This window comes from Rhinolophus sinicus, chromosome 3 (assembly GCF_057876585.1).
Source record: "Rhinolophus sinicus isolate RSI-liver-muscle chromosome 3, RSI-T2T, whole genome shotgun sequence".
Taxonomy (NCBI): domain Eukaryota; kingdom Metazoa; phylum Chordata; class Mammalia; order Chiroptera; family Rhinolophidae; genus Rhinolophus; species Rhinolophus sinicus.
Window position 1 is genome coordinate 74,159,024 of NC_142503.1, and position 15,431 is coordinate 74,174,454.

Genomic DNA, 15,431 nt, shown 5'->3' on the forward strand with positions numbered 1-15,431 from the left:
TGTATGTATAAAGTACTGGCATTTTGAATAGTTTTGGGAAAATGAAATTTATAAATGCAGGTTTGTCTGTTGGCTCTTTATTTTAGATCTGGGATCTGTCACAGATATTTTTTGCCACATGATGCCCTTCTACAGCTATGACATTCCTCACACTTGTGGACCTGATCCTAAAATATGCTGCCAGTTTGATTTTAAACGACTTCCTGGAGGCAGATTTGGTTGTCCCTGGGGAGTCCCCCCAGAAACAATATACCCTGGAAATGTCCAAAACAGGTATGAAAATACGCATTTCATAAGACATCTTGAACAAGCAAGCATTAGTTGCTTGTTGCTGAAGAGCTGAATCAATGGCTTCAGTAGCCAACATTATCCTCGTTCAAGATATTCATTCAAACCGAATCTAAAGCAACTTAAAGATGAGAGCCTTGACGATGCATCTTATATGTTATGACTTAATGGAAAGTGAACAATAGTAGGTCAATATACAATGAGTAACCTAAACTGCACTGTTATTACCATTTCTTTTGCTCTCATTATAAAAGCCTGTCTTTGATTTCATATACTTTTGTTAATAATGTAACTTCTGGTCTCTATTGTATAAAGTGGTAAGAAAAGCAACATATTTAAAGTGGTAAGAAAAGCAACATATTTATTGAAATGGGACACATAGAGTGTAGTTATCTGTTTTTCCTAGCAATTTCAATAATAGTGAATGCTGCCCAACCCTGATGAATATACATCTTTGCATCTTTCTGATGTTTTTCATTTAAGGAAAACTTTAATTAGGAATACTTATACTTAAAGATATTTAAATAAAAACAAAGGAATGAGTCATTTTTTAAAAAGAAATTGTGCTAGTGATGGAATTATTAAACCAAGTTACCTTCTAATTTAGGTGCTTTTAAAATTTAATTTCTCCACTTAAAAATAGTGGCCTATAATGCATTAAAATAAAACATGGTGTTGTAATGCACGTATACGCAACTCAACTCTGCCAGAAAAATAATACAGCCTTTCAAATGAAGTAAGATCTTTGCACTGTGCTCTATCAAATCTATTTATTTAAAAAACTGCTTTTTAAAAAATATGTGTGAGGAGGAAGGTGAAATTGGGTCTCTTTGCCTTGAGGGAGTCCTTGTAGGTCATCAAGAAAATGTTCTCGTGTGAACCTTTCACTGTGGCAGACACAAAAGGATTTCAGCATGGCAGCCTCTTGAAGCCATGGATCCTTCCTATCAAAATCTGACTTTCACGGTTTTGAAAAACTGTCCAAGATAAGAGATCAGCCTGGTTTCACTTTCTTGGTTCCTACAGTGGTAAGAATTGGTGAGGAACATTGAACAGCCTGTTTTCAGGGGTTAGGTGTGTTAGACATGAGAGAACAATTCAGTATATTACGTAGTACAAGATATAGTGTAAAGGAAGGGGGGAGTTTGCCTGTCTACTTGGGAAAATAATTGTTTTTGACTGAATCAGGTATTTACACTACTTCTCTCAGCTCAAGTGGTCAGGGATAGGGAACCGCTTGAAGGGTAGCCAAACGCTTCCCTTTGGAGTCCCAGTGCACCCATAGGTATTGTGAGGACCCCTTTTTCTTTTCTTGCTACTGCAGAGAGTTCCCGAGAGCTATATTGTGTAAGCTTCTTGCTAAGAGTGTCATCTAACCCTTCAAAGATTGCCCTCTAAGAATGTGCTTTGTGATCAGTCAGTTCCAATGATTCTGAGAGTGGTTTCCAGGCACCTGAGGACATAGGATGAATGACTATGTATAATATTTATGTTGATTTTTTAAAAACTTCTTGTAAGTCTTGAAATCTTGACCCTGCTGGTTAGTTCCCATCTAAATATCAGCTTCCTTTCGACTTTGTGATAAATAGAGATCAAAAACAGCTTGGTAGAACTTGCCTTTTTAATACCCAAAAGAAAATGAAATATTTATAATATACAGGTGATACATTTGATACGTTCAGTTCAGCAGGTTTCTCTACTTTGTAAATAAATACCATTCTTCATCAAGTTCAGTTTTTGGTCTAGTACTATGTATTTTAATATGTGATGATTTACATGTCAGATGACTTCATATTTCAGGGAATTATTTTTCATGGTTCTAGTTAAGTTTACATTTCTTATCTGGTAGACTAAGTGAAGAGCAAATTGCAGTTGCTCATCTTCAAATGTGATGTAGGTCAATTCATTCATCATTAGTTTACTATATACCGTGGGTGCCAAAAAAATGTATACAAGTGGACACTTTGGTCAACATTGCTCAAGCAGTAGTTCATCGTAATCAGAAGTGTCTGGATGCTGATGGTAACCACTTTGAGCACCTCTTGTAATGGCAGAAGTCAAGCATGACTTGTATGCCTCTTTCATTATCGGTATTATTGAGTGTTACAATTTTAATAGTTTTTACCTTTCTTAAAATGTGTATATATTTTTTTGGCACTCTCTGTATTTAGTGAGTATCTACTGCCTGCCAGGTTGTATAGGTTGGTCCATTGGTTTTCCCAGTGTTGACAGTTTATGAGCAGGAAGGAGTTTGAGAGTTAGGATAGATGTTGAATGGAAAAGACACATCATTAATGTTTGTGATTTCTTTCCTTTCATGTATTTTATATACATACATGCAAGATATGTTATATCTAGTAGTAAACCTTGGGATGCATTTAAATGATTGCATACCCTTATTTTATGCTGGTTGCCTGAGGAATCTAGTTGAATGCTTAGTCGTAGTATATCTTATATTTGTAATTTATACACACATATATATATATTTTTCTATTATTTCTTTTGGTCTTATATGATTATTCTCATTGTATTTTTTTTAATGTAAGTAATAATCTAAAATTGTTTTTGGTAAACATAGAATATTAGTAAATTACTAGTAAAAATTAAGTACTTTCCCCTAATGCTAATCTCAGAAAGCTAAGCATTATATGTTATATAAGAATATTACAGTTATATTTTACCAAGTTATTAAATTTTTGCTAATTAATACTTAAAAAGCAATTTCAGAGACTATCAGTATAAAAAGATCGTATAAAATTCTCAATTTGTTAAATGTTTTTTCATAATTTCTATAAAATGCCTCTTTCTGTCATTAATGTTTTTTTAGTTTCTTGATAAGTTTTTATATTGTACTTTGGAATGTACTGATGGGTGGATAATCCTTGAAGTGAAAATTGGAATACTGGGTAAAAAGCATATTTGTCATTTATCATTAATTTCTTAACCTTTGGCATTCATTATAAACATGGAGAACTACTCTAGTTCATCTGCTTGTTTAATTTCATTTTCACAAGCCTGTGCTCTTGATTTGTATTTTCAGACTTCCTCAAATGGTGCCCAATTCAGCATTTCTCAAAGGGTTTTCTGCAGAATATGAAATAAAAACATATTAGCGCATTGTGTTTAGCTGACCTTTTGAGTCATGGGTTAGAGCCCAGGGAGGTAAACCAGAATAGCTCAGTCAACTCTTAAGCTTTATCTGTTGATCTGTATTGAGGAGGACAGCATGACAGATACTCAGATTATTGATGACAGGTAGTGAGTTGATTTTCTTCCTTTAGAAAAAGAAATGCAGTTCTATAACTGGTTTCATTCAAAAAAATATACTTTCTTATGTTTGTTTAATCAGGCAATTTTAGATTCAATTCGAGAAAGGGATATTACAAAGTTCATACAGATGAGAAATCTTTATTGTCTTCTTTGACTAAATTATTTTAAAACACAGCCTGAGATCCAATCTCTCTGGCTTGCCTTTATGGGAGCATTGATGATGCCCCCAAATAATTACATGCCAAAGTTGGTAGGTGACTTTATTTCTCTAAGGGTAATCCTTTGGAAAACTCTAAAGTTTTAATCTCTGATAAGAATTTTTGAATATTTAAATGGGTAATGAAAATTAGCATGACAGTTTTAAAAATGGCCTCATAAATCATACTAACAGAATATAGGTAAAATATACAGTAATTTATTTTAACAGAATACACTTTTTAATGAGTTGCCCCCTTGTTCTTTTCTAAATACTGTATGTATTTTCCCTTTTTTCTTTTGAAGGGCTGAGATGCTTCTAGATCAGTACCGAAAGAAGTCAAAGCTTTTCCGTACCACAGTTCTCCTGGCCCCACTAGGAGATGATTTCCGCTACACTGAACGCACGGAATGGGACCATCAGTTTAAGAATTATCAGCTGCTTTTTGATTATATGAATTCTCAACCTCAGTATAATGTTAAGGTAATGAGAAAATATTTAATTATAATACGTACTGTATTTGAAGTTGAGCCTTCACTATTAAATGAGGCTAAACATAATAGCCTTAGTTTCTTTGTCCCGCATCCCAGTATTCCTTAAAATATGTATTTCTTATGTAAAAGTGTAATTCATTAAGAGAAAAATTACCTTGTACTCTAGTTCCATTTCCAAAGTTTCCCATTTCCTACCACTCCATGAAGGTAAGAGTGCCATTACTTTTACGTGGTTGAAAACACGCCTATTATACAAGTTGTGATGTTCGTTTTTCAGTGACATCCTGTTTTTCTACTAGCATTTGACAGCTTGTTCTTTCTCTATGACAATGCCATCCTGTGATTTAGTGTGACTGGTAGATGCAGATGAATATGTCATGAATTTTGCAAACAAATGTCTTGTGTCCAGAGAACACACTAGCATTTTTCTTAGATGAGATTTCTAAAATTAATCATTTGCCTATAGTTCTTACTATTTTGTTTTGGAAATTTTAAAGTGTACCCTAAAATTTTGAGAATAACACAGAATATACCCTAGAGTTTTGAGAATAGTACAAATGCACCCCACCCTCACCCCCCTGCATCCATGGTTCATGTACAACATTGATCAACTCAGGGTCACTTTTATTTCAGCTGTGTCCCACTGTCATCTCACCCCTTCCCCAGGATTATTTTGGAGCAAATTTCAGATGTCATATAGTTGCATCTGGAACCATTTCAGTATTTATCTCTAAGTGCTAAGGACTCTGTTAAAATATATATCATAATACCATTATCACATCTAAAAAATTAACAATAACTCAATAATATATATCCAAATAGATTCAAATTGTCCTGATCTCATCAAAGTATTTTTAATAGATGCTTTCTGTGAGTCAAGATTTAAACAAAACTCACATATTAGACCTTACATAAGAAAATTACTTCTCTAAGATGTTTATTGTATTCACATATTAACTTTCAGACAGTAGAAAAATCTGTGAAAATACTGTAGAAAAGAAGTGATGTTAATAGTTCAGTGGCTACCAGAGGGTAAAAGGTGGGGGGGAGGATAGTAGAAGAGGGTAAAGGGGGTCAAATATATGGTGATGGAAGGAGAACTGACTCTGGGTGGTGAATATGCAGTGCGATATATAGATTTTGTATTACAGAATTGTACACTTGAAACCTATGTAATTTTACTAACCATTGTCACCTCAACAAATTTTAATTAAAAAAGAAAATTAGACAGCTGATAATGAACCACATTTTATGTAGCTAGAATTCAAGTTTATTAAGTAAACTTAAATAGTGTCAAGTAGATAAATAAACTTAAATAAAATGTCAAATTTATTCAAGATACAACTGAATTTCTACCAGATTGTGAATTCTGAGCATCGGGACTATATTTAAATCATATCTGTAATCTCCTCAAAGATGAAGCTCATACATGAACATTTGATTAGAGGAGGGCGTATGTATGTGGTATCTTATCTGTAAATATGCCTTCCTGGGGAATGGTTTTGAGGTCCATAAAAGGATCTGCTAGCTGACTCTGAAGAATTAAATCCTGATTTTAATATTTTACTAATTTCCTCCTCTGTTTGCATACTAGAATAATTTTTGTAAAGTAAATTTTAAAATTGAAGTATCACATATACAGGAGATGTGCACAAATCATAAGTGTACAGATAATTTTTTCAAGGTCAAAAACACCCATATATCCACCATCCAGATCAAGGTAGGGCATTTGTAGCACTCTGGAAGAGTCCTTCTGATACCCTTCAAATCGTTGCCAACTTTTGCAAAAGTAACCATATTTTGCCTTCTTATGACTGTGATTCATGTTGCCTCTTCTTAAATTTTATAACAAGAGAATCTTAAGCTTGTGTTATTTTGTGTCTGGCTTTTTTTTTGCTCCACGTTATGTTTGTGAAATTCATCCATTTGTTGTGTATAGCAGTAGTTCATTCTTTTTTAGTGCTGTATAATATCTCTAGTATTCATTTGATAAATATACCTATCGTTGATGGAGATTTGAGTTGTTTCCAGTTTTTGTCTATGATAAATTAAGCTGCTTTGAACATTTTGTGCATCTTTGGGTATACATGTGTATGAGTTTATGTGAGTATAAAATAAGATGGAATTTTTTGGTCATTAAGTATCACCTGTTCAACTTTAGTAGATAATGCCAGACCTTATTCCAAAATAGATGCACTAGTTGTTGCATTGTATGACAACTTAAGTTGCTTCACTTCCTTACTCAGACTTTGTATTGTCAGGATTTTTTTTTTCCATTTTTATCCTTTATGATAGATGTGATGGTTTTATTTTGTATTTCCCTGGTAGTTAATGAGGGTTAGCCTCTTTTCATAAGTTCATTCCTATTTGCATACCCCCTTTTGTGAAGTGTCTATTTAAGTCTTTTGATGATTTTTTAAAATTAAATTGGGTTGTCTGTCCTTTTTTTTACCTTTTATATATTTTGTATTGAGTCTTTTTTCAGATACAATTTATGCAAATATTATCTCCCACTATGTAGGTTGTGTTTAATTAATGCTGTCTTTAGATGAACAGAAATTCTTAATTTTAATTAAATCTAATATAGCAGTATTTTCCCTTATGGTTAGTGCTTATTATGTTTTTATGAAACTGTTGTCTAGAAACTTTATTGATTTACCTTCCACATTTAGATCTGTAATCTATTTGGAATTAATTGTTGTAAATCTGGTGAAGTTAGGGATCAAGGTACATGTTTGCCCATATGGATATCCAGCACCATTTATTGAAAAAGATCATACTTTCCCCACTGCAATGCAGTGTCATCTTTGTCTCATTAATCATGAGTGAGACTACATTTGTATGGATGTGTGTCTAGACTCTATTCAATTTTGTCTGTTTGACTAATCTCATACTGTTTTAATTACTCCAGCTTTATAACAGATCTTAATACCTCGTAGTATAAATCTTCTAATTTTGTTCTTCTCCAGATTGCATTGATTATTCCTAGTGCTATGTAGTTCTTTGTAGGCTTAGAGTCAAGTTTTTAATGTCTATCAAAAAATTGTTGAGACTTTGATTGGGATCGTTTTGAATCTATGGATCAATTTGAGTATAATTAACTTCTTTACAAATATTAGGTTATCTAATCCATGATCATGGTATAGTTCATGTATAACAATATAGCTGACCTTTGCATTTTAACCTCGTGTCCAGTAACTTGACTTGATGCATTTCCTTTCCAGCATTTTGTCCCTCAAGTCCTGGCTACCTTGATTGCTCTTAGATATCGTCAAATAAAATCTTTCTTCTCTGTATAGTTTAACTGTATCGGTTCTTGGTTGGGTATTTAAAGTTACTTTGTCTAAGCTGAACACTTAAGTTTATTACTTTCTTTTAGTGAAAGGAAAAACAGGAGTAATTGAATCTAGATGGCTAAAAAATTGGTATTGTTTTAACAAAGATAGCCAGTTTGCCATCTATCATCACTTATTTAATACTTTATGTAATTTTTCCATGTGATGTCCTGATAGAGAAGTTTAAGATTAAGGTTATGCTTACGATTTACTTTGTTGCTTTTTAATGTAAAAACCATTTAAGTATTTTTATTTGGTTGTATTTTCAGTTGTCCCAAATATTTACTTCATTTGAGTTACCAAGAGACTCTATAGAAAAATTTACTTTAAATAATTTATTTTGAAACTACTCTGTAACAGAGGATTATAGTTCAACTCTTTAAAATTGAATTAAGTTTGTGAGATACCCTGGTAGGCCTCTTATATAATCTTTGTTCTGGTAATTGCAAAATAGGAAATATTTTCATCTTGGCTAATAACAAAATTTAATTGAAATATTTTTAAAGGATATAGTCCGTTGTATTGACTATGTAACATCCCACAGTTCCCTAAAATTTGAAACTGAAAGGGATTTTTGTTATCTAATAGAAATCCTTTATAGGACCTAAAAATACTTAGATCATGAATATTTTGCCACTATTATCATGTATACTTCCCTGAGCTCATCTGTACCTATTGGGTGTGAAATTAATGCTGCATTTCCTTGTATTTGTGACTATCATTTCTTATATGGTTACACACACAAATACTTATTTGTATTCTGCTTCCTAGTAATATAATTGAGTAATACTTAAAATATTAGCTAATTGAGTGTTTATTATTTGCTATTAACTTTTTTAAGTGCTTCACATTATTTGTCTTATTTGATTCTCTGAACATTTTCTAGTAGATATTATAATTATCCCCATTATAGATGAGGAAACTGAGGCACAAATAGATTATCTTGCCCAACACACACTGTATTTGGTGAAGCCAAGGTAAGAGTAGAAAATAGAGTTGAAAATTGCTTTACTTTCATTTGAACATAAGGATTTAGAGATAATCATCTGTTTTGCTGTTACAAAATTTATTGTATCACAATTATTATATCATAACTTATATTTGTCTTACTAATATCATTGCTGTGTTTCCAGTTGAAATTTTATGTTTGCAATAGAGAAATGATAGCTAAAACTTACACCATTATCTGCCATTTGTGTTTCTAAGCATTTCACTTAGAACTCTGTTAGCTGTAACACAGAAGGACACAGAGACAAATGTGTGTGTAAGGTAGGAAACAACAAAATTAGCATCTTTCTATTAAAAGGAACACATTCCCTATTGAATTCTTGCTTTATTCCTAAAACACTGTGTTTTAATATCTGTCTAAAAGGTCTGGTATAATGTTTCGTTTTTCTTTTGGTTTATAGAATAGTTTGGTCTTATAAAAATAGATTTATGTACTGGAAATTTAAATCATTAGTCGGAAAGACCTATTCATTTGAGCAGTCAGCCTTGCAATTCTAGTCACTCTTTGTGTTTTACTTCTCTATTCAATGTTACCTGATGAGAGGGAAAGGCCATTTTTTTAATGACTTGCTTTCTTTAAGTTTCTCTCTTCTCCCTTACAGGAATTCAAACTAGGGGGAAGGGAAGACCAAGGGAGGGTATGTGCATATGATATATGCAAATACTTAATGGCTTTCAAAACTCTTATTCCAGACTTCTGGAACTTTTTGCTCAGGAACATTTTGCTCAGAATATGTCTTTTATTTTTGCTGTTTCCGCCATCTTTCATTTCATCTCTGGATTATTCCTTGCCCTGATCCTTGCACATTTTGAAATTACATGGAAGGAGTTTTCAGATCCAGAAGTTCGTAGATCCAAATAGCTCTTCTTCTAACTGCTCAGGTGTACAAGTTTTCTCTTAGTTTAATTTGAGACTTAATGCAAGTAAAAGAAAGAGTCATTGAGTATTATTCCCTCTGCTTTTGAGTTTTATAAAATCTCAGCTATATATATGTGTGTGTGTGTGTGTGTATATATATACACACACACATATATACACACACACACATATATATATACATATACATATATATACATATATATATATGTATATATATATTCATTTTTACTTGGAAGCTTATCTTAAATATTTATTAGTACTTTTCCTTTCAGTGCAAAAGTAATTTTAAGGTAGATTTGAATAATTGAAGTATGACCTTTTCTTTTCTTTTTTTTAATAGATACAGTTTGGGACTTTATCAGATTATTTTGATGCCTTGGATAAAGAAGATGCAGCCAGTAGAAAGAATAGCCAATCAATGTTCCCTATTCTAAGTGGAGATTTTTTCACTTACGCTGACCGAGACGATCATTATTGGAGTGGCTACTTTACATCCAGACCCTTTTACAAACGAATGGATAGGATATTGGAGTCCCATTTAAGGTACATGTACCAAGATAGCTATTCACTTCTTTTATGCTATCGTAGCCTCTTTGTAGATTTGCATAATATGCAACATTTATGGAGTGTTAGGTTGTGTTTAAATGGAATTGTGAGATTTTAATGCAATCAGAGATCTGTCTTCAAAGCAAAATCAAATTATTACATGGGTTTTTTGTTCTGGGAGAAAAAGTAGTTTATGTAAATAGATTTTCTGGGAGTGTATTCTGTGTTCTTTGTTTTTTTAATTGACTGCCTCAATCATTGGCACATCATGATAGTATTCAGTGATGTCATCATGTGTGTCTATAGATCAGTAATCTGGAGGCTAAACTATTGGAAACGGGCATAGGTCAAAAGGAACAAATAGGGCCTCTCAGTAGCCAAAATGTGGGCCTAAAAATACATACTGTAAAATAAATGTATTTTTTAGGTGGACGATCTTTAGAGGCTCCGTCTCAGTTCTTATTTATTTATTTGAAACACATTGTAGGTGTGATTTTTCTGCTTAGAAGAATAAAGCTTGAGAGATGAGAACTGGTGGAGGCAGAGTGAAAAAAAAAACTGACATGGAGAAAACATAAAAGTCAATAGAAAACATAAAAACACTCTATACTAGCATTATACAGTAGAACTTTCTATCACTGTCCAATAGATTTTTCTGTAGTGATAGAAATATTCTGTTTCTTCACTGTTTAGTGTGGTAGCCAGCCACTAGCCACGTTACTATGGAGCTCTTGAAATGTGAACAGTGTAACCAAGAAACGAGATTATTAATTTTGTTTGATTTTAATTATTTCAAATGTAAATAGTCACGTGTGACTAGTGGCTGTCATACTGGAGTGTACAGTTCTACGTAACTGAGTCTCATATTTTGGTCAAGATAAATCACCCCAGGGACTCCTGAGGCTTTTCATACGTGTGTGCAGCCCAGGAGAGTAATTCATTTGCACGACGAATTAATTTTCATTTCAGTTCAAATCATGACTTCATGATGATTAATTTTCATAATGAATATCGGTCTTATAACTAAAAAGTTATATCATACCTACCCTCTTCTGTGCACTAGTGGAGGGTACATTCTGGAAAGCCTTTTTATAGAAAACATGAGTTTTTTTCCAAGAGTTGTACTTTGAAATAGTAGTGTGTATTTTTATTATTTTACTGTTGTGCTACTGTTACCATTATTTCAAAAGCCTAATCTTTGACTGTTGTTTTGGATATTCACAAGTGTGCCAGATGGATACATATTATTACATTTATAATAAAATAGTATTCATATATTATGAAAGTTTATGCATTTTTACCCAACAGAACGTTAATTAGTGATCTGTTATGTTCTTCTGAACTATCTATCATAAACACAGAGCAAATAAAGCAAGTGCTAAATAATGTAGAGATTCTGTTGGACTACTGAATGATTTTTAAGTGTCAGATATTTTTTAGTGGCAAAGAGTTATGAATGTTGGTTCGATCTTAATTTATTGAACATATTTAGGTGAAGTAGTTACTACTGGTAATATAGTTTTAAAAATTTGCTGCTTCAAAATAAACAACAAAACTATCATTGTGAATTTAATAATATAATTAACTTATTTGAAAATAAGTTTGTAGTCTAATAATAGTGATAATTCATCCTAATCTTCATTTGTAAAAAATTTGGGTAAAATAGAAAAGTATAAAGAAGAAATATTCTTAAAGTCCACTTTTTTTACATTTTGAGGTATTTTGAGGACTATTTGTTATGGATATATATGAACATATGTACACAGTTTCTTTAATTCAAATATAGTGATTCTCCTGCTATGACTATCAGAAGGGTTGGAATTTTAAAATGGAGGTTATTTACTACACTATTTCAACAATTTAAAAAAGATTAATTTTTTTAAAGCACTGCATTTCTCTCCTTTTTCTTGATGTCTTAATATTAATACATGTGCAAGCTACCTTGATTTTTCCCTCCATCATGCTTAACATGTTTTGCGTAAGGAAACTTCTTATATTTTTTACTCCAGTAAGCCTTGGCTCTTTTTAAAGAACTTTTAGAAACCTATCTTGAACCATATCCTCTGATTAAAAAAATACAAGGTGGAAAATTATAAAACCCGTATTTTTGCTGAAAAGCTATTCTTAAGCTAAAGTGTTTTATTCTTTTAAAATAAATGAGAAAACATAGCACATGTTTTATCATCTTTCTATTTATCTTGTTCAATTCTCTATAGTTGTTGTATGTAATTATCCAACACTGAGACTAGCTCTTGTCACCAAGCTATCAAACCATCATTTTCTTCTTCTCCCACTCACGTGACTGCACATTTCCCCACTGCCTCTCCCCTTAATGTACATATGAGAGAAATGGCTTTCTGGTGATGAAGTTTATGGTCTGAAGTATATGTCTGCACTGCTCTTGGAGAGAAGGACAGAAATGTTTATCCAGTTCTTACTGCCCTGTTGAGATATTTTTCCACTATGTTATACATAAATAAACCTATCTTGCTGCCAGTGGGTAATGGCTTCTTTCCAGGACCATCTAGAACAAGGGCTCTTTGTATTGACATGGACATGATGTTCTTTGATGATTGAAAATTTAGATTTATTAGATAGGTACCTTGGTTTTATAAAAGTGTTTATTATCAACATCTTTCTTATAAATTGTTTATACTGAAATTGTGGATTTAAAATAAAAAACAGTTGAAAATACACCAATGCCACGTCTTTTAGATAGTAAAATAAAATGATTGTTTTGAAATAAAAATTAATGACTATTTTACACATTTAGGGCTGCTGAAATTCTTTACTATTTCGCTCTGACACAAGCTCAGAAATACAAGATAAGTTCATTTCTTTCATCGTCCTTCTACACGATGCTGACAGAAGCCAGAAGGAATTTGGGACTGTTTCAACATCATGATGCTATCACAGGAACTGCAAAAGATTGGGTGGTTGTGGATTATGGTACCAGGTAATATAATTATTGAAAAGTGATCTTAAAAAATTTTTAAATTTTGGGTCATAAGTTTATATATTTTAATGAACTTGTTAATGTATATCAGACCACATTAATAATAATATACCTTATAAGTATTGCTATAGAAAAACAACACCAATTTTCAAAGCATATTTTGAGAAATCTGTTGACAAAGAACTGGCTGTCCCAACTTTTTATTGCAGTGCATTTCTGCAAATGGAGTAGTAAAACATTATAAAACTGATCCTATTTTCTCCAAAGTATGGTGTGGTAACTGGGGTACCTTCTTGACTAAGGATTTCATATCAAAATCATAGTTATAATCCAGGGAGATGAAGAACTGCACTTCATTGTATAGAAATTTAATTTCATCCTATTCCATATCCAGTTGTTCTCAGATACCATATATATATATATATATATATATACACACACACACACACACATATATACACATATATGTACATATATGTGTGTGTGTGTGTGTGTGTGTGTATATATATAGAGAGAGACAGAGAGACAGAGAGACAGAGAGACAGAGAGACATGCAGAGGGTGCCAAAAAATGCATACACACTTTAAGGAAGGAAAAAACTATTTAAATTGTAATATTCAATATATACTGATAGCAACAGATGAATACAAGTCACGTTTGACTTCTGCAGTTACAAGAGGTCCTCAAAATGGTTACCGTCAGCGTCCAGACACATCTGATTATGGAGAACTGCTGCTTGAACATAGACAACAGCTCTTAAAATATGTATACTTTTTTTCGATGGTTGGTGCAAAAGTTATTGCGGTTTAAAAGGTTAAAAATAATTGCAAAAACCGCACTTACTTTTGCACCAACCTAATACGTATGTGTATGTGTATACTAAAAGAATATATACGTGTGTGTGTGTGTGTATATATATATATATATATATATATATGGTAAAGAATATATGTATATATATATATATCAGATATATATATTATTTTAGTATACACTCAAATATATATATATTTTTTTGTTTTGACAATTGTTTCACTAGTATACACACACAAATATATATGTATATATATTTATTTATATATCCTTTTAGAAGAACATTGACACAAAAGAATAAGCCTAGAAGCATAGCCAGGAAGTAGAAGAACCTAGAAACCTTGTCATATATGATGATACAAGGAATTGGGATGAGAAGGGATTGGGGTATTGACATCAAAGCCATCTTCAACTCTTTGAAGGTCTGTCACATGAACGAGGGGTGTAGAAGCTCAGTTATTTTCATAATGCATAATTAAAAACGATGAGTACAGGTTTTGGCTCAGAATAGCAGAGGATTTTGTAAACATGCTTCCCAATAATGGAAAGGCTTATCTTTTATGATAGTGAGATTTCCATCATCATGTTAGATTTTGGGTTACCATTGTTTAGGATCAGTACAGAGGAGATTCCTACACTGGGGAAGTTGTTTTGACAATTGTTTCACGGTTGTTTAGATTATTATTTCTTGCAGATTTTTTTTTTTTTCTATCAGCAGTGGTATGCTTTGATGATATTTTTAAAAAATTAAAAATATACTCTGATTTTCTTATAGATTTCAAAAGTAATTTTATTTTTATATAAATATTTTCATATGTGAAAAGTGATAACAGCACATGCAGTCAACATTAACAAAAGATCCACAACTGATATTAGTAGTTGTAATAAGTGTTAATTAAATTTATTACAGTTTTTTTACTGCTTTTCTAGAAATTTAGGGAAAAATTCTTGAGGTTTCATTAGTCGACTTGAGCTCTTAAAAATACATGTTCAATCTCTCAGTTTTCTTGTGGCAAGTGTATTTGGCATCCATCTATTGAGGTTTAAGCTGAGCTTAAAGTGGAAAATACTGGATGATAACGATGTTGATAGGTCTCCTACAGAAAGCAATATATATATATATATATATATATATATATATATATATATATATATATATATATATATATTGGCTTCAAGCATTTTCGAAAGTAAGGTCAGATTTTCCATTTTTCCTTTTCACCTTTTTCCGGTCTTCTTGGTTTATTGAGAGTTTAAATGTGAGGCTGCTTATAAGCAGACCAGAACTCTTCAGAGGAAAAAGAGAAGTCACTGCCCACTTGCTTTCTCTCTGGCTGCCATATTGAAAGAGATTTGGGTATAGGTCAGTGAGTTTAGTTACAGAACATTTTCTGTCTCATCACCTTTCTAGAGGGCGTTACTAGTTCCTCCATATGTTTGGTATTACTTTTAGCTTATAAAAACATCCCTGTACAAAACTACATCCTAGAGAAAAAAAGAAACAATAATTCTCAAATTGTACTTGGTATTTGTAAATTTGCTTTGCGAGCACTTCACAGTTCATTGAAAAGTCATAAACAGTTACCAAGTGGTTATCACCAACATTTTAAGTTGGAAATTTAAAAACACAAATGAGAGAATTATA

General features: G+C 32.1%; 1 protein-coding gene across 1 annotated transcript in view; it reads left to right on the plus strand.

Moving 5' to 3' along the window:
* Positions 1–15,431, plus strand: part of MAN2A1 (mannosidase alpha class 2A member 1) — a 167,374-nt gene that overhangs the window by 68,157 nt on the left and 83,786 nt on the right. Inside the window, exons 7-10 of the mRNA XM_019727767.3 lie at positions 87–273; positions 4,060–4,237; positions 9,812–10,014; positions 12,791–12,973. Coding sequence (XP_019583326.2) covers positions 87–273; positions 4,060–4,237; positions 9,812–10,014; positions 12,791–12,973 — 751 coding nt within the window. The remainder of the gene's footprint in view (positions 1–86; positions 274–4,059; positions 4,238–9,811; positions 10,015–12,790; positions 12,974–15,431) is intronic.